This window comes from Chelonoidis abingdonii, chromosome 6 (assembly GCF_003597395.2).
Source record: "Chelonoidis abingdonii isolate Lonesome George chromosome 6, CheloAbing_2.0, whole genome shotgun sequence".
NCBI classification, from domain to species: domain Eukaryota; kingdom Metazoa; phylum Chordata; order Testudines; family Testudinidae; genus Chelonoidis; species Chelonoidis abingdonii.
The window spans coordinates 5030259-5049291 of record NC_133774.1 but is presented as its reverse complement, the minus strand read 5'-3'; the positions used below and the strand labels follow the sequence as shown (position 1 = coordinate 5049291).

The following is a 19033-nucleotide window of genomic DNA, read 5'->3' as shown; positions in this document are numbered from 1 at the left end:
ATTAGTGCTGATCCTTGTAAGGAGCACAACACATCTGTGCTCTGTATCTGTACTTTACCTCCAGATACAATTCAAGTTGTTTTTGATCTGTAAATTCTAAATGTTTTCTGTCTTGGCTACCTTAGAAACCATTTTTTCCCCGTGTGATCCTGCACCAAGACTCTGGAGTGAATGGCCCTCTTGTTTAGGCAGTAGTACTTTGGTGACATGGTGGCAGGTCTTTTCTATGAGAAGAACTCAACTCAGGATGTTGCTTCCCTGTCTTCAGTCTGAGTCAATTAACCTTAAAGACTTCTCTGTTTCCCCAGGCCTTTGAGAAGGAGATGGGTTGAAGAAGGTGTACGTGAGTTAAGGGGTGGGAGGATTACCTCAAAGGGTTGGGCAAATGAAGAAGAGCTAGTTATATGATGATAAGTTAAAGTTCAGGCTCCATTTTCAAAAGCAGCCTTTAATTTGCGGTATCTCCATTTTAGGTGCCCAACTTCTGAGACCTAGGGCCTGATTTTTAAAGCTGTCAGCCACTAGCTGGTCTTGCCACCCCTTCACTAATTCAGAGAACAGCTTAGCAGCTAGCGTACGTGAAGCAACCATTACGGAGAGCGTGACAGAGTCCGGGTAGAACATACTCTCAATCACACTTCCTGTAACAGTGTCGACAATGAATCTGGCTCATCTTCCTCAGCATCAGATGAAGGGGTCTGACTAAGGGAGTATCCAACACTGACAACCATTGTCATCAACGTGTGCTGCCCTAGGTAGATGGATCTGAAATGGATGCTCTTAGCATTGCAAAACAGCGCTCTCGGTACATAGCATTGAAAAGAAGCGACTCTAACGTAATTAGCACTTTTATTTTTGGGTATATCATATTGTGCAATTCCATTTATGCAAGATAGAACAGAGCCGTGCTGGCACGTACTGCCTGTGACTTGCAATAGTTGCCGCTCATATGATAGCCCTTCTAGTCCAAGAGTTATAAGCCTGCTACTCCGTTTTCAATCATTTGTCCTGGCCATATAGGGAGCATGTCAAAATATGCTGAAATGGATTTCCTCAACTTTCATTTTTAGTTCCTCAGAACAGTGTGTTTTTCACTAGAGGATTAATTTCTCTTCAGTGAGTCTCTTGCTTAGTTTTCATGCTCTATAGGTCTTCACAATACAAACAACTTTTTTTATAGGATCAACACTTTTTTCCCCAAGGGAGCAATACCAAAAAACCGAATACCCATAATTACAATATTGAGAATACAGCTTCCTTTTTGGAAATAGATGCCACATAAATAGATTGTCGTAGATGAAGTATTTGGTATGCTCTGTGATAATCCGATTAATTTTTAATGCGTGATGTTTAGAGAAATAGATCTTCTGAGGTACTCGGGCAGAGACAAATACCCCATTGAAATCATAGGAGCAGTCTTTGTAAGTTATTGTGCCCATGCTCTGCTGATCGATCCCTCCAGAACTGTAAGTGGACAGATGTTGTGACAGGTCATCCTTTACTCTTCAGTCTTATTGGATTTCAGGATCAGAAAATTGGATCAATCTTGGTGCTTTTGGTCTCACTGAAATCTCTCTTATAAATCTCAAAACATTTATCTCTGTTCTAATCTCTGTCACTGAGCAGTCACATTCAAAAGGCAAATCTTCTTGGGAGGCAGATAAATGCTCTGAAGTAGTAGAGAGAATTTACCCTTTTATTTTATTTATTTATTTATTTGAAGGATGATATTTCCTCTAGCACAAGGCCTAGACACCCCTTATGCCCCTTGGGTCCCTCTGCACAGGACTGAATCTCATTCCTTGAGTGTAAATGTCCCAATAGATACCACACAGGGCCCCATCCTGTTTTCACTGACATCTATTGCAATGCTCCTATTGACTTCAACAGGAGCTGCAGCCAGTCCATCAACAGCAATTTATTTATACTCTGGCATCTTATCCCTCCAGCAATACATTGAAAGATGTCTTGATTCTTCAATGTATTTCTTTACTTGCACTTAATGCTTGCAAAGGAGCCCAGACTCTGACGTCCTCCCATCCAGGTACAGGTAGAGCAAGGGCAGTAACGCAAGGGAAAGCTCCAGATAAATCAGCAGTGGTGTTTGTGCATCATGAGATATTTGAATAATGAACACGGGCTGGTGAGGATGCCAATCCTTGGGCTACAAGTGCTGAGGAAGCTCCTCCCCTCCAGCTGTTTTCTGTGAGCTCTTGTGCAGGACCCAGTCTGGTAAGCTTGTTTAGAGCACGCTTACTGGACCAGGCCCAGCAGGTGAGCCAAGCAGAGGCGTGCCTACATTCTCCTGGACTGTGCATCGCTCTGCGGTTTAGCTGCCCAGGTGACTGGTGTGGGGTTTCAGTGTACTTGCACAGAAGCAGAAACATAGGCACCTGCAGAACCTTTACTGCAAACATTCAGGCACTAAGGGAGTTTAGACACCTACAGTGTTTGGGGGCAGCTGAGCAGGGGTTTTGTGGGGACTAATTCTGGGATTTAGGCACCTGAAGTGGCAATTAGGTGCCTAACTCCTTTTGTGAATCTAGTGCTAGAATTTTTCCACAATTTAATTGTGATCGTGTTCAAAACCCGCTGCTGGTAGGTGCTGTAGAGACGTGGGCAGCACAGGCCATATCCTGGTGAGCCTATAAGCAAAGTCCCTGATTGTTCAAGCAGCATTAAAACACCAGCGCTTTCTTACTGATCCCTTAGGCCTCCATCCTGCGGTTCGAGCTGTACAGGCAGACGCTTGCCTCCCATTGACTTCAGCTGGATTCTGTGGGTGTGTAAAAGATTGCCCAAATGGAGTCCCATTGAAATCAACAGAGCCTTACATGAGTGCAGGGCTCTGTCTGCATGGATTGGATTGCAGAGTCAACGCACTGCAGAGGGGGAGAGTGGCAGAGGGTTTCAATATGCAGAAGAACCTCTTTTGTCTCACTTCTGTGGCAAGTCTGATCTGGATGACTAGAATCTACCTCTGATATCACAGCTGGAAAGAACTAGCCACAAGAGTGACAGAGAGAGGGGCTGATAAGAAGGTTGAAATCCTGTATGATGTTGGCTGCTTATAAAACTGTCTAGGAAAAACAGATGAATGTGAATAGGACCAAAGTCCATGCCATCAGGCTCCCTTTAACCTCTTCAGCCCCTAGTCAGCTGCAAGAGGGGGTGCCAATGGGGGTAGTGCTAAATGTGGAGTGCTTCAACTGAAAGGAAACTCATTCATTTAGGGGGGGAGGGATAGCTTAGTGATTTGAGCATTGGCCTGCTAAACCCAGGATTGTGAGCTCAGTCCTTGAGGGGGCCACTTAGGGATCTAGGGCAAAAATCAGTACTTGGTCCTACTAGTGAAGGCAGGGGGCTGGACTCAATGACCTTTCAGGGTTCTATCCAGTTCTGTGAGATAGGTATATCTCCATATGATTTGAAACCTCCATCTTACCAACTGCTCTGTAGTTATCCCCTGCTGAGTGCTTTCATGCCAACAATGAGTGTTGTGTTTGCCCTTTTTTAGGTCAAATGGCAGAAGGATGACCTGGACAATAATTTGAACTTCTTCTCCATCTCTTCAGATGGGCGGATTGTATCATGGACTTTAGTTAAGGTAAATGTTATGTTGTGATATTTTCTCCCTTGCCTAATTGAAGCAAATTATTTACAAAGTTCAAAAGTAATAATCTCAAGTGCACTAATGACCTCAGCCACCTTGCCTCTCATTATTATATCTTTTATTGGCTCAACTTCTGTTGGGAAGGCCCAGCTCTGAAGAAGAGCTCTGCATAGGCTGAAAACTTCTCTCTCGCCAACAGAAGTTGGTCCAAGGAAAGATATTATCTCCCCCACCTTTTGTCTTTCATGTCCTGAGACCAACCCAGCTTCATGAACACTGCAAACAATAGTGTTATAATAATGAGTTAGGCATGAAAAGAAGAGGTTGTTAATGATCAACGGTTCTAATATGAGTCTTTAAAACTTGTCATTGGGTTTTAGTGTTAAACTACTTGAAGTGAACAGGGACAGCCCACACCTCTTTGAGCACCAAACCCTTGGTCCTGCATGCAGCATTGGTAAGCAGGCTGTGTGCAGATCAGTGGGCTCTCAGTGGGAGCGGTTGTTTTCCACCAGGTTGCTTTGAAGTTGCCAGAATCCAGTGTGATTCATTGCACAGAACATCCACCATTAATGAGAGAGCTGACTGTAGAATGGACCTCTTTCTATTTTTCCCTCCACTACCAAAAAAAATCACCCTTTTAGGAAATGGTTAACTAAAGAGGTCAGATTTGTTAAATCCAGGAAGTGATTGGGAAGGCTTCAACTTGCTCAGCATTTCAACTAACTTTTCCTTTTGAGGGTGCAACTTAGGAAAATAAGTTTGGCAGTTTGTCCCAAAACCTCCATACCTTCTCTTTTCTTGTTGGTACAAAATGAAAAATGCCTTCTTGCTTGAGGATTTCAGCGTCCTTTATTTCACAATCAACTGGATAACCTTAAGATACATAGAAGCTTAAAGCTCTAGGGCAAGGGTCGGCAACCTCCGGCACGCGGCTCGCCAGGGTAAGCACCCTGGCAGGCCGAGCCAGTTTGTTTACCTGCTGCATTGGCAGGTTCGGCCGATCGTGGCTCCCACTGGCTGCGATTCACTGTCCCAGGCCAATGGGGGCAGTGGGAAGTGGTGCAGGCGAGGGATGTGCTGGCCGTGACTTCCCGCCACCGCCATTGGCCTGGGATGGCGAACTGTGGCCACTGTGGCCATGTGGCAGATAAACAAACTGGCCTGGCTCGCCAGGGTGCTTACTCTGGCAAGCTACGTGCCAGAGGTTGCCAACCCCTGCTCTAGAGCTACCTCCTCAGGGAAGCAAAGAAATTTCTTTAGAAGGGGTTCTCCTGTTGGTGTAGGTAATCCATCACCCTGACAGGTGGTAGGTAGATTGACAGAAGAATTCCATTTCAGGGTATTTATTTGCTTCATCTCTCTCATATTGATGGAGTTGGGCACAGTAGTAGCACTGTCAGTTAGAAATAGACAAAATCACTATGGCAAACTTCAAGAAACATCAGAACATGTGTTTCATGAGGGTGTTTCCCGTAATCCTAGCCTGTCTCTGGAATGCTGAGCCACTAGGCAGCTCTGCTTTGTCCCTGAAATGTTGTGCAAAAGGTCTGCAGTTAGATGAGTGGGTTTCACTGGCTTGGACCTTATCATTCCCTAACAGAAGCATCAGTTGTGGGAATGACAGCACAGCTCTGATTAGCTAGTTGATGCAGTCTGATTAAGGTCCAGGACTGGGAGTTCAATTCCCAGCTCTGATTCAGACTTCCTGTGTGAACTTGGGCCACATTACTTAACTGCTCTGCACCTTGTCTGTAAAATGGGGATAATGGCACTCCTTCCTTTAGGGGAAGTATTTGAGGCTTACTTCACTAATGCTTGTGACGTGCTCTGAGATTATTAAATTAACATACTACTATTGTTTGGTAACCCTGGAAGTGCATTGGACAGCGATTGTCAATAGTTTCTTTTCCCTGTGGAATTTCTGAATGGCTTATGCAATAAACAAGCCCCAGGAATGTATTGTTAGGGACCACACGTCTCAAACCTCAATCCATAAGGTGCTTAAGAGGTAGTAAGTTCCAACTTGCCATCCCATGACGGGCTAATAATCACCAAAACTAGAAGCTTGACTTCAACCTAGGACTTCAGTCCTGGGATTTCATTGGTGGAGCTCTGAGAGTTCTGATTGGTTCCTTGCTTCTATTTAAAGCAAGCACTGGAACAGGAAGTTGTCCATGCATCTAGGTTCACCCTACTTAGGACTGCTCCCCTTGCACAACATGCTGCTACTGCCTAATTCTGATTTCCTGGTACCCTGACCCTTCCTGACACCTGACTCAGTCTGACCTCTGGCCTGTCTTGAACTCTGATCTCCTAGTATCTCACTCAGCCTGTGTCCAGACCCCTTCTCCAACCACTAGGTCAGACCGCCAACATTCTGGTCAGGACCGTATGCATGGACCACTTAGCTCACAGGAGTCACCCCGGAGCCAGTCATGGCAGAATGGACCTGGCTAACCCTTTAGGAGCACTGGGCCCATATGAGTAGTACAAGCAAGCCCTGCAGGCCCAGGTCATCAGGCTGACCTCACATAACCAGCTGTTGCTGGAGCAAGTCGGACAGTTGCATGCTGAAAGAGCTGCACTCCAGACATGGCTTGCACAGCCCTGTTACACGATGCATCTGCCAGAAAAGTTTGATGCTAATTACCAGCGATGCCAGGGTTTTATAAACCAGTGCTACCTCCTGTTCATGATGCCATTCTCTATTCTATACTACTTATAGAAAGGTGATTCTGGTTATCAGCCTGCTGTCTGGGCAAGCATTAGACTGGACCTCCCCCTACTAGGCATGCGACAGCCCAGGACTGTTGAACTGGGAAGTCTTCCTCCAAACCATGTCAGTGCTATTTGACAGCGTCCCAAACCCAGTATGGCAACTATGAATATCTGGCAATGCCCTTTGGGCTGACCAGTGCCTTGGCCACCTTCCAACATAAATGATGAGTTCTGAGACATATTGGACCAGTGCATAATAGTTTACCTAGATGACATATTGGTCTTCTCTGATGATGCAGAGCAGCATACCACTCCCATCGAAATGGTGCTAGAATGCTTACGGCAGCCTGGCCTTGATGACGAGCTCAAGAAGTATTCTTTCAATTAAGCCTCCACAGAGTTCTTCGGCTTTGTCTTATCCCCAGAAAGGATCCAGATGGACCCACACAGGCACCAAGCTGTCCATGATTGGCCAGTTCCCCACTCTGTATGTGACCCGCAACGCTTCCTGAGGTACACCAATTTTTTCAAAACAAATGGAGTCCTTTCACTGCTCTCCTTTGGAAATATGCCCTATTCTATTAGTCTTCCAGTGCCAGCATGCATTAAATCAGCTGAAACTTCCCTTCACTACTGGACCCATATTGGCTCATCCAGACATCGTACAAGCCTTCATTGTAGAAGCTGATGCTTCCAGCATGTTGACTGCAGCTGTCCTCTCCAAATGATTTGGTCCCAAACAAACATTACACCTGTGCACTGAAGCTCACCTCCACAGAGTTAAGCTATGAAATCCTGGCTAAGGAACTTCTGGTAATTAAAAAAAACTCTGTTACAGAATTGTGTCAGTGCTTTGAAGGAGCTCACTGCCCGGTCCAGGTATTCACTGATCACAAAAATACAAAGTACCTCCATGGGGCGAAGGCCTTAAACCAACGAAAGCTTCCGTGAGCCCTGTTTTTCCTCACAATTTGGTTTTAATCATCACATATGGCCACAAAACCAAAAACATCAAGGCTGATGTCCTGTCCGAAAGATATGGTATCAATTCAGAAGCCCCCACCCAGGGACCAACCCTCATTCTCAAATTCCATAACTTTCTCATCTTAGCTATTCACCTGGATATGCTCATACTGATACACTCTGCCTCAGGAATTCTGCCTGATGAACAAGTCATTATCAATAAGCAACTGCATGAGTCCCAGGAAGGGATCACATACATGAGGGACTGCATTTATGTTCTCCTGGGACCTGCAAGTGTTGCAGTCCTGCAGCTATGCCACGACTTTCCTCTAGGAGGACACTTTTAGGGCTTTAAGACCGAATGATTAATATCCCACCCTTTTTAGTGGCCCATGGTTTTCCCCATGATACAATCATTCATTGCCTCCTGTGATGTTTGTGCCTGTGCCAGCACACCATACCACAAGCCCTGCAGTCTCCTCCAGCCCTTGGACACCCCATCTAAACCCTGTGCAGCTACCTTATTGTAGAATTACCAGAATTACTGTACAAATTTACAACAGTTTTGACAGAAGTGGGCTACTTTACCAAAATGGCCCACTTCATGCCCTGCACAGGCTTCTTTCTGCTGCAGAGACAGCCCAGCTATGGATTAGTGATCCCATTCGCCTCCATAGCCTTTCAGAGCACATCACCTCCCACCAAGGGTGTCAGTTCATGGCCTGGTTCTGGCGCAAGGCCTTGTGCCTGCTGGTGGTCTGCACATGTCTTTTCTCCACTTACCATCCCCAGTCAAAGGGCCAACCAAATCCTCAAGCAGTATCTGCGACATTACATCACTCAGCACCAGGATGATTGGTCCTCACATCTCCTTTACACAGAGTTTGCATAGACACATGGTCTGCATTGTTGTAGGGTCAAAGCTTTTTTACCAACTATGCGTATCACCCCCGATTCCACCTGCAATGACCCCCAATTACCCAGCTGTCTCAGCCTCATACAGAGGATTTGTTGGGCCCAGAAACAAGTGAAAAAATAGCTGGTCAAAGCAAGAGCAGACTGTATGCAGACCAGTATTGATACCAAGGGCCCACCTGATCAGTGGGACAAAAGGTCTGGTTCTCCACGGAGCATATCCACACGGACAGATCTGCTCTCAAGCTGGACTTTTCGTTCCTTGGCCCTTTTAGGATCCCGTGACATGTTAATCCAGTCACATTTGTATTTCAACTACTTTGCTCTCTGAAGATTCATCCGGTGTTTCATGTATTGCTTTTGAAATGTACACGGAAAACCCTTTCCCTCCCAGGACCCAGCCACCTCCTCCACCAGTACAGATACAGGGTCACGAGCAATGCGTGGTTCTCAAAATGCCCAGGCCGTGAAATCTAAACATTGCATGAAAACATCCAATCTCAGGCCCTGGTGGTCACTAATTTAATCTGTAATTCCGTGTTCTTTTTATCACCCCCCCCAACCCCAATGTATTCTCATTCATTACGAGCTCCCATTATGCAGAAATACACTAATTCCTGAATAGACTAGCAGATTGTTACACTATCTCATTGTTTCATTATTATTTTTTCTTTCCTTTTATTCCCGCCATCTGTCTGTCTGTATCGTGTTGTCTCTCCTCTGATACCCAGATTGTTCCTGCCCTAAAGAGCGTACAGTCTTTTTGTTCTGTATTGGTACAGAACACAGTGTGGTCCTGTCTATGATTAGAGCTCCTAAATGTTATGATGATACAAACAAAAATATACGTAGCATTTATTTCTGAGGGGGGAACTCCTACCTGTGTGTTGCTGTCACTTGATTCTCAAACAGTGACGTTAAGCTACATGTTACCTAGATGGTAACAGGGACATTTAAAAAAATAGGCAAGATCCTAACAGAGCCGGATTAACCTTTTGTGGGCCTTGTGCCAAACATATTTGTGGGCCCCCATGGAGGCAATGGAGCATGGTGGGGGGAGGTCTGTCCTCGGAGCGAGGGGCCAGCCAGGGCAATGGAGCATGGCATGGTGAGGGTAGCCCCACTCCGCCCTGCTCAGTGCGAGGGCACTGTTTACAAACTAGCAGTCTCCAGATCAATGCACACTGGCCTGCCCAGCCCTGTGCTGCCAGCGTGCCCCTACCCCTCAGGGGCAGGACCATGCCTCACCACCCAATGCCCCCACCCAGCATCCCCTGACCCCGTATGCGCAGTGCCCCACAGACTCCCCAACCACAAATGCACAGCACCCTGCACACCCCCATCACTGCCTAGCGCCCCCTGCCCAAACCCCACCACAGCTGCCCAGCACCTGAAACAGAACCCCTACTCCCTAGTACCCCAACACACACAAACCTCCCCCACTGCCCAGTTCCTCCTGCCCCCTCACAGACCCACTGTCCTAACCCTGCCCTGCTCTGCACTTACTGGCCCTGCTGAGCCAGCACAGAGCAAGGATCCCCGCTCAGAGCACAGTTCTAGGAGGCAGGACAGCTGAAGCCCAGGAGCACAGAGCAGCTCCGTCTCCTGGGGTCCCACCCATCCCTGCCTGCCTGGCCCTGGTGGTGCCCACAGCGAGGAGGCGTTTCCTTGCAGGGGTGGGGGAGGGATGACAGCCACCAACTTCCCCAGCCTGCCACTTCTGCAGAGCGTCAGTGGAGGCGAGCCCCACCCCTGGGGATCCCGAAGCAGATGGGCCTGGAGAGACAGACTGAGGGCTCCTCTCCACCCCCATCGCTGGGAGGCCACCATCAACAGCTTTCTAGTGATGGGGGTCAAGAGGAGCCCTCAGCCAGCCGACTGCGTGCCAAGAGGAGTGAGCAGGGGTGGGGGTGGGGGCGAGGGAACAGGAGGTGGCAGGGAGCCAACAAGCAGGGCCATGAGGTGGAGAGAAGCCCTGGGCCCGCAGGCTGGCTGAATGGAGCTAGCAGTAGGGAGGGAGGGGCCAGGGGGTAGAGAGGAGCCAGCAGCTCAGAGTGCAGGGCAAGTGGAGCGGGCTGTGCTGGGGCCCCTTTTGAGTGTAGCCCGGCACTGGTGCCCTTTTAAACCTGGTACTGGGTGCTAATTCATAGGCTTTAACAATCACAGTATTAATATAGTGTTACACAAACAATGGCCCACGTTCTACTCCCCATTACACTGATGGGACACAAAGCAGAAGTTGATCTTGCCAAGTACAATCGAACCTCAGAGTTACAAACTGACCAGACAACTGAACACCTCATCTGGAACTGGAAGTGTGCAAGCAGGCAGCAGCAGAAACAAAAGGGGGAAAAGGCAAATCCAGTGCAGTACTGTGTTAAAAAAGTAAAAGGAAAGCAGCATTTTTCTTCTGCATAGTTAAGTTTCAAAGCTGTGTTAAATCAGTGTTGAGTTGTAAACTTTTGAAAGATCCATAACCTTTTTTTCAGATTACGAACGACCTCTATTCCTGAGGTGGTCGTTACTCTTAGGTTCTACTGTAAATATTAGTATTATCCTCGTGGCACTGATGGAGAAACGGATGTAGATTTTAATGGCTAGATAGATTAAGGCTTTCATTTCCTAAACCTTTTGCTCATACTGACTGCCTCTCTTTTTTAATTGGGGGGGGGGGGCTCGGGCGGAACGTGGCCAACCTGAAATACCATCAGCCTGTTTTTGAGAGACACTGAAGTCAACAAAAGCTGCAGGTGATCAGGATTTCTGCAAAAAAATCAGGCCACTTAATAGGTGCCTAAATGAGGTAGTTGTCTCTCCCAAGTTTGAAAATTTTGACCCAAGAAACGAGGGTGTGTGTAATCTGGGTGTGTGCACGTGAGTGTCCTGCTGTGATAAGGTCCCAGGAGAGTCCATGAGTGGTAGAGACTCTCTATCCTAGGGAAGGTAAGCAAAGTTCACAGTAAGTAAAACACAGCTTTAGCAAGCTACCGACTGCTGGCACAAAATGATAAGTAATTTAATGTTTAGCTTATTAAAATTCTTCAAGAAAACATGCTATTTCCAAGCAATGACAGTCTCTGTATTGTCACCACAAAGACACTTATTAATCTGAAGTCTCCTCTGCCTGCAGAATGAGCTGGTTCATTCAGATGTCATCAAGCTGTCAGTAGAGGGAACAACGATGGAAGGGCCAGAGGGACTGCAGCTGCAAACAATTGGTATGAGCCCAAGTTCTCACCATCCTGATAATCAGTGACACCAAGTCTCTAATCACTCATCCATAGAAATTAAAGCAGAGACCTCTCCTGGTGTGAGGAGATGGGAGAGAGACTCTTAAAGAAAGGTTACTCCTCTTGCGTGTTAGCTGATCTAAGTCTACATGTGAAGGGGTAATTGTAGGGTCGGCATGCCCACTCTAGCTTCAATCTAGCTAGCTCATGAGAACATAAGACTTGCCACCCTGGATCAGACCAATGGTCCATCTTGCCCAGTATCCTGTCTTCTGACAGTGGCCCATACCAGAGCTTCACGTGACATGTTCAGAACAGGGCATTTTTTGAGTGATTCTCTGTGTCTTCTACTCCCGGCTTCTGGCAATCAGAAGTTTAGGGTCACCCGGAGCTTGGGGTTGCGTCCCATCCAACTTGATTAATTGCCGTTGATGGATCTGTCCTGCAGTAACTTAACTAGTTTTTTTTCAACTCAGGTTTGATTTCAGCCTTCACTACATCCCAAGGCAATGAGTTCTGCAGGTTAGCTATGCGTTGTGTGAAAAAGTACTTCTTAATGTTTGTATTAAACCTGATGTCTACTAATTTCATCAGGTGTCCCCTGATGTTTGTATTGTGGAACAGGGTAAATAACAATTCTCTAGTCACTTTTTCCACACCATTCTTGATTTTATAGACCTCTAGCATATCTCCCTTTCTCTAAGATGAACAGTCCTAATATTGTGCTCTCTCCTTGTATGAAAGCCATTCCATACTCTTGATCATCTTTGTTGTCCTTCTCTGAACCATTTCCAATTCCGCTGAATTTGTTTTGAGTTGGGCTGATCAGAACAGGACACAAAGTACTCACGGTGTGGGTGCACCAGGGATTTATATAGTGTCATTATGATATTTTCTGTTTTATTATCTATCCCTTTCCTAATAGTTCCTCACATTCAGTTAGCGTTTTTGACCTATTCTGTGCATTGATCTAAAGTTTTCAGAGAACTGTCCATGGCAACTCCAAGATCTCTTTCTTGAGTGGTAACATCTAGTTTAGAACTCATCATTACATATGTACAGTTGGGATTATTTTTTCCAAAGTACATTACTTTGCACTTATTAATATTGAATTTCATCTGCCATTTTGTTGCCCAGTCTCCCTAGTTTTGTGAGATCCCATTGTAGCTCTTTACAATCAAATATGGACTTAATGATCTTGAGTAATTTTTTTATCATCTACAGATTTTGACACTTCACTGTTCACTCTCTTTTCCAGATCATTAAAAATATGTTAAACAGTACAGGTCACAATACAGATCCATTGGAGGGATCCCGCTGTTTACTTCTTTCCATTGTGAAAATTGACCATTTATTCCAAACCTTTGTTTCCTGTCTTCCAGTTACTGTTCCATGACAAGACCTTCTCTCTTATCCCATGACTACTTAGAGCTTAAGAGCCTTTGGTGAGGAACCTTATAAAAGGCTTTCTGAAAATCCACATGCACTGTATCTACTGGCTCACCCTTATCCACGTTTGTTGACCCCCTCAAAGCCATGATTTCCCTTTGCAAAAGCTCTGTTGACTCTTCCCCAACAAATCGTGTTGGTTTGTGTAGCAGGGGTGGTCACTTGCTCCTGCCCTGAGGGGTTTAAAACATCCCAGGAGAGGGCTGTGGTGGGGCAAGCAGCTCCCAGGCTGACTGGGGAAGCAGGCACAGCTGGCGGCCATGCCCCAAACAGACCTCAACTAGCCCTTATAAAAGGGCTGTGAGCCAGAGGCAAAAAGAGTCTTCTCTAGCTGTGGAGGGAGATGGGCTTGGCTGCTGGGGAGCGTGCCAAGTTACCTGAGGTGGAGCAGGGCTGGGGAAAGGCGAGAGGAGCTGGGGAGCTCCTACCTGGCAACTCCCCAGGCTGCTGGCCTTGTGCAAGACCAAATAGGTACTGGTGTTGCAGGGGCAGCCCAAGGGTAGGCGGAGGCAGCAGGTCCAAACCTTCCTTGCGTGTGATGAGTGGCTTGTAAACTGCAGTCTGCCCCAGGGAGTGGGGGCTAGATGGTGACTGGCAGTAGCCTGATTCTGAGGTGAAGTAGAGATAGTGTGTGGGGGTTCCCTTGGGTGGGGAGACCCAGAAACTGTTGGGGTACTGTCAGGGGGCAGCCCCCAAGACAAAGGGGCACTAGGATCTGGGAGGGACACCGACTGACAGGGGGTGCTCCGGAGGCTGGAAAGCTAATTCCCTGGACAACCAATGGGAGGCGCCGCGGTGGTGAATCTCGCATCTTTACAGTCTGATAATTCTCTGGGTCTGAAATTAAGCTCACTAGCTTGTAATTGCGAGGATCACCTCTGGAGCCCTTTTAAAAAATTGGTGTTACGTTAGCTATCCTCCAGTCATCTGGTGCAGAGGCTGTTTTCAGGGATAGGTTACAAGCTATAGTTAGTAGTTCTGCAGTTTCATGTCTGAGTTCCTTCAGGCTAGCTGCCTGAGTACTTATCCATGGTCCCAGGCAGGCTTGTGCAGCCCATGCTGAAGCCAGTGTTGTTGTGACTTCATTGCTCTTGGCACCTGAGCTATCCAGATTAAAGCTAGCATAGGTATGCCTACATGTGCTGCAATCACATCTCCAATTGCAGTTCTTTCTGTCTAGATGTAGCTAGTCAAGCTCAACATGTTACCCATCTCCCTCTCACCTAAGGTTGACCTCAACTAGCTGCAACGAGGTATAAACTACCAGTTCCTTGCCTCCATCACACGAACAGAGAACATAACAATGGCCATACCGGATCAGACCAAAGGTCCTTCTAGCCTAGTATCCTGTCTACTGACAGTGACCAATGCCAGGTGCCCCCAAGGAAATGAACAGAACAGGTAATCATCAAGTGATCTGTCCCCTGTCGCCCATTCACAGCTCCTGGCAAACAGCGGCTAGAGACACCACCCCTTCCCATCCTGGCTAATAGCCATTGATGGACCTATTCCCTATGAATTTATCTAGTTCTTTTTTGAACCCTGTTAAAGACATGGCCTTCACAACATCCTCTGGCAGAGAAGACATAGCCTTACAGAGCTTGCAGAAGGAAATGCCCTCTGCATATAAGAATCTTTCAGAGTTGGCAGTTTGTAGAGAGTGTAATATGTTTGAGAGAGGGAATTACTTTGATACGTACTGATGGTGAGTCACAATATAGGATATCCAAGGTAAATCAATGTGTTGTGAAGTTCCATGTTGCTTTTGTATTATTATGTGTTAATGTTACCAGGAAACAGATTTTCAAAGAATGTGCATGGTGGGGTGAGAAATAGCTTTGGGAATGAGGGAGGGAACTGGGACTGGCTGAGCAAGGAGACTGGGAGTGGGGATGTAGGGAGACTGGGAGAGTGGAGGGAGGAAACTTCACCTTTTGGGGCAATGGGACTGGGATATACATCTAAGGAGTAGAGACTAGCAGAGTGAGCAGAATGGACTGGGGTAAGGAGCCAGTGGCAGGGTGGGGGACAGTGTAGAGAGACAGAACAGGGACTGATTGCATGGGGTGGGGTAGAAAAGTCTGTGCCCCTTAGAGCACACTGCCATTCAGATCCTGGAGTGGGACCCTATATTCCTGACTTGCCTTCTGCTGTTAGCAAATATTTGTGAAACCCAGTGGTAAAGTGTCTCATCCTCTTCTAGGGCTGGGCCACAACCTGCTACTGCTATCAGTTACTTTGTTAACTCAAGTGGCAGAAGTCTGTGTGGTGGATCTAAAGGTCCCAATCCTTCTGATATATCATGTAGGTGTCAATACGATGCTTACATGATGGAATTTCATTGGGGGTGAAGGAATTCCAGATTTTTAAAAAAAATCTAGGAACTTACACACAAACTGCATTTAAAGAACATTATTAAAGTTGCAAAGTCGAGCACTCAGGAGTTAGGAAATGCCAGAATTAAGGTTGCAGTGCAATTTTGATCCCTTCCTCTTCCCTCCCACGTGTGTATGAATTATGAATGGAGCCCAACCAACTGTGAGGGTCCTGTTCAGAGGCAGTTCTAGTTTTTTTGCCACCCCAAGCACGGCAGGCAGGCTGCCTCCTGCGGCTTGCCTGCGGGAGGTCCGCCGGTCCCGCGGCTTCAGCGTACTCGCCGCTGAATTGCCACTGAATCCACGGGACTGATGGACCTCCCGCAGGCAAGCCGCCGAAGGCAGCCTGACTGCCACCCTCGCAGGGACCGGCAGGGCGCCCCCCGTGGCTTGCCTCCCCAGGCACGTGCTTGGAGTGCTGGTGCCTGGAGCCGCCACTGGTGCTGTTATTATGTTACAATTTAAGATGTTTCCTTTCAATCTAAGTGAATGCAACAGCCAGTGTTTAAAATCTCATGTGAGATTGATTTCCAAGATGGTGTAGTATTCTGCTACAGCAGCAGAACTTGGAAGATCTCAATGAATCCTGCACAGTTACGATTGATAACCTCTTTTAACAAAGGACACAACATCCTTGGATCCAGAGATGCCAAGATGGGGCTGGAGGGAGAAGACTTACTCTCTTCCTTTCTTAAGGTCATCCTGGGGAAGGATCTGTTCTTGAAACAGTGCAGCTCTGGTACATGTAGATTCTACCGCTATGCCCGTTGCCATGCTGAGTGCCTTCCAGAGTTAAAAATAAACAGGAAACTTGTATGAGTCACATGAGGTTTCCTTTCCATTCCTCCCCAAGCAGGAAAAGTCACGGGGGGGGGGGGAGGTGTGTGTGTGTGTGTGGGGGTTTGTTTTGTTTTTTTTTAAAAGATACTTATGAAATGAATACACTATATGTTTCTTAGGAAGAAAACAAGGTCCTGGTGAGTTCTTTATTTGGCTCAGAAAGTGCTGAGGTTTGTGGTTCTAAATTCCTTCAGAAATGAATTCCACAGCCTTGAACCAGATTCTAGAAAAGAAACCTTGCCTCCAGCACACACCAGTTTTACCGATGAGTTAGATGGTTCTATTGTTCTGGATTGGAGCTACCAAGGGCAGCAGAAGTTCCACAAGTGAACAGGTCATTTAGGGATCCAGGGCCCACACCATGTAGAGTCTTGAAATAAGAACTGAGATTTGGCAAATTTGATGAGATGTTCTGTGGGAACATAGTGGAGTACAGGGAAAGTACGTCTCTGATATAGTGTCTTGCTGAGAAGGGGAGAGGCTGCCATCTAATGCTGCCCTGGAACATAGATGCTGAATCAGTGGGTGCTCCAGGGCAAGAGCACCCATGGAAAAAAATTAGCAGGTGCTTAGCACCCACCAGCAGCCAAGCTGTTCTCCTTCCCCTCACCACTCCTGCCTGCCGGCAGCCCCCATTGATCAACTCTTCCCCCTCCCAGCGCCTCCTGCACGCATGCTGCAGAACAGCTTTTCCGCAGCGTGCAGGAGGCACTGGGAGGGAGGGAAGAGAACAGGGCCGAGGCGCGCTTGGGGTAAGGGGTGGAAAGAGGTGGGGAAGAGGTAGGGTGGAGACAGAGAAGAGGTGGGGTGGGGTTTGGGGGAAGGGGTGGAGTTGGGATGGGGCCTGGGGTTGTGCATCCCCAGGGAAAATTAGAGGCGCCTGTGCCCTGGAATATCTGGAAGCTTCTTTGAAATAGTATAGGGAAGAGAAGGCTCAGTTTGTTCTAGAGACTGAAATCTTAGAGAAGATGTGGGAAGCATTTCCAGGAAGAGGTCTGACCTATACTTGCTGTGTCATGGACTCACTAAAAGCATTTGAATTGTTTGGCTGGAGTTTGACCCCAAAGAAAGAGAGACAATAAGTCCTAGTTACTGACCCGTAGAAATATGCCGTAGTAAACTTGGGCTCCAATACCGTAGATGCACATCTTAGACTGTCACCTTTGTGGTTCATCTAGCAGGTATTTCTGATTAAGGTTTTGTGTCTGCCCTTCCTCCTTTTCAATTGGAGCTTTTGAGGAGCAGTCTCTCTGTTTTCAGTTGTATGTGATTGATGGTGCCAGGTAGCACTGTTACATTCTGTACAGAGTACTGCCCTCTCGGGGGGAGCTGTGGGGTACTCAGCACTTTAGAACATGAGGGTATTTTCTGGTGTCTGTATAAGAGCCTGACATTAGGCACCTGATTTTTTTTGACTCAGCTGGTGACTTACACAGTGTGCTGCTGCTCTGCAGCCCTGAAGACCATGAGTTCAAATCCTTTCACCAATTGACTTCTGTGGCCAGTTGGCAAGGCAGTATGATATAGTGCCTAGTGCACTGGACATGGACTCAGGAGACTTGGGTTCTGCCACTGACCTGCTCTGTGACTTTGGCCACCTCACTTCCCCTCTCTGTGTGTCTGTTTTTCCTCCCACCTTTTGTCTAGTCAGACTGCAAATTCTGTGGGGCAGGAACCATCCCTCACGATGTAGTTATACAGCACCCCCGGCAGTGGGCCCCCAAATTCAACTGGGGGGCTCCAGATAATAGTGCAATATGAAATTTTTTTTTCAAAACCTTCAGTGATGGAATTTGTGCAATAATCAAGAAATCTATGCTTGATGTCATGGCCATCTTTCTGATTGACAGTTCTCTCTCTCTCAAATAGGTTGTGGTACTTCCTTTGATTTTCACAAGAAGATCGATTATTTATTTCTCGTTGGCACTGAAGAAGGGAAAATCTATAAGGTAAAAACCATTTCAGGGAAACCTGTTTTACTTCTCATCACTGCTGTTTCTTTTATAGGGGTGTTGTCTTAGTCATTTCCCCAGAATAAGTAATAAAATGCAACTTCAGTCCTTCAATCAGATCTCCATGGGTGGACTCCGATGCCCATGGGAAGCTCTGGTGGGTCTCTGGAATATGCCTGAGTAGAGGCAATTGCAACTGGGGCCTAAAAGAACCTATATAGCAGGGTTTCTCAAACAGGAGTTGCTGCCTGTGTAGGGAAAGCCCCTGGTGGGCCAGGCCAGTGTGTTTACCTGCCCCATCCGCAGGTCCAGCTGATCATGACTCCCACTGGCCGCGGATCACTGCTCCGGGCCAATGGGAGCTGCTGGAAGCAGCATGGGCTGAGGGACTTACTGGCCACTGCTTCCAGCAGCTCCCAGGGGCTTTCCCTACACAAGCGGCGACCCCTGTTTGAGAAACCCTGCTATATAGAATAGAATCTTGTAGAAAGGGTTTTTGTACAAACTGCAGCCCAGAATGCAGGTGCAGCACTAAAAAGGATTGGAGAGAGAGAAATGAAGAGGAATACAGCCCCCGCCCTCGTGACTATGAAATGGCAGGACTAATTTAATGTGTTGGCTTTTTTTGAATCATAGGGGTTTCTAGCCCTCTCTTTTGTAGAGAGTCTTGAAAATGGAAACAGTGTCCAGTGATACTTAGGCTACGTCTACACTACAGGATAATTCCGAATTACATTAAACCGGTTTTATAAAACAGATATTATAAATTCGATTTCATGCGGCCACACTAGGTACAGTAATTCGGTGGTGTGCATCCATGGTCTAAGGCTAGCATCGATTTCTGGAGCGTTGCATTGTGGGTAGCTATTCCATAGCTATCTCATAGTTCCCGCAGTCTCCCCTGCCCCTTGGAATTCTGGGTTGAATCATTGTCACGGGTGGTTCTGGGTAAATGTCATCAGTCATTCCTTCCTC

General features: G+C 47.0%; 1 protein-coding gene across 1 annotated transcript in view; it reads left to right on the top strand.

The window, feature by feature from the left end:
• The window catches only part of DNAI1 (dynein axonemal intermediate chain 1), a 291024-nt gene that overhangs the window by 105661 nt on the left and 166330 nt on the right, over positions 1-19033 (top strand). The window contains exons 14-16 of the mRNA XM_075067475.1: positions 3518-3607; positions 11343-11430; positions 17976-18055. Of these exons, the coding sequence (XP_074923576.1) occupies positions 3518-3607; positions 11343-11430; positions 17976-18055 (258 nt within the window). The remainder of the gene's footprint in view (positions 1-3517; positions 3608-11342; positions 11431-17975; positions 18056-19033) is intronic.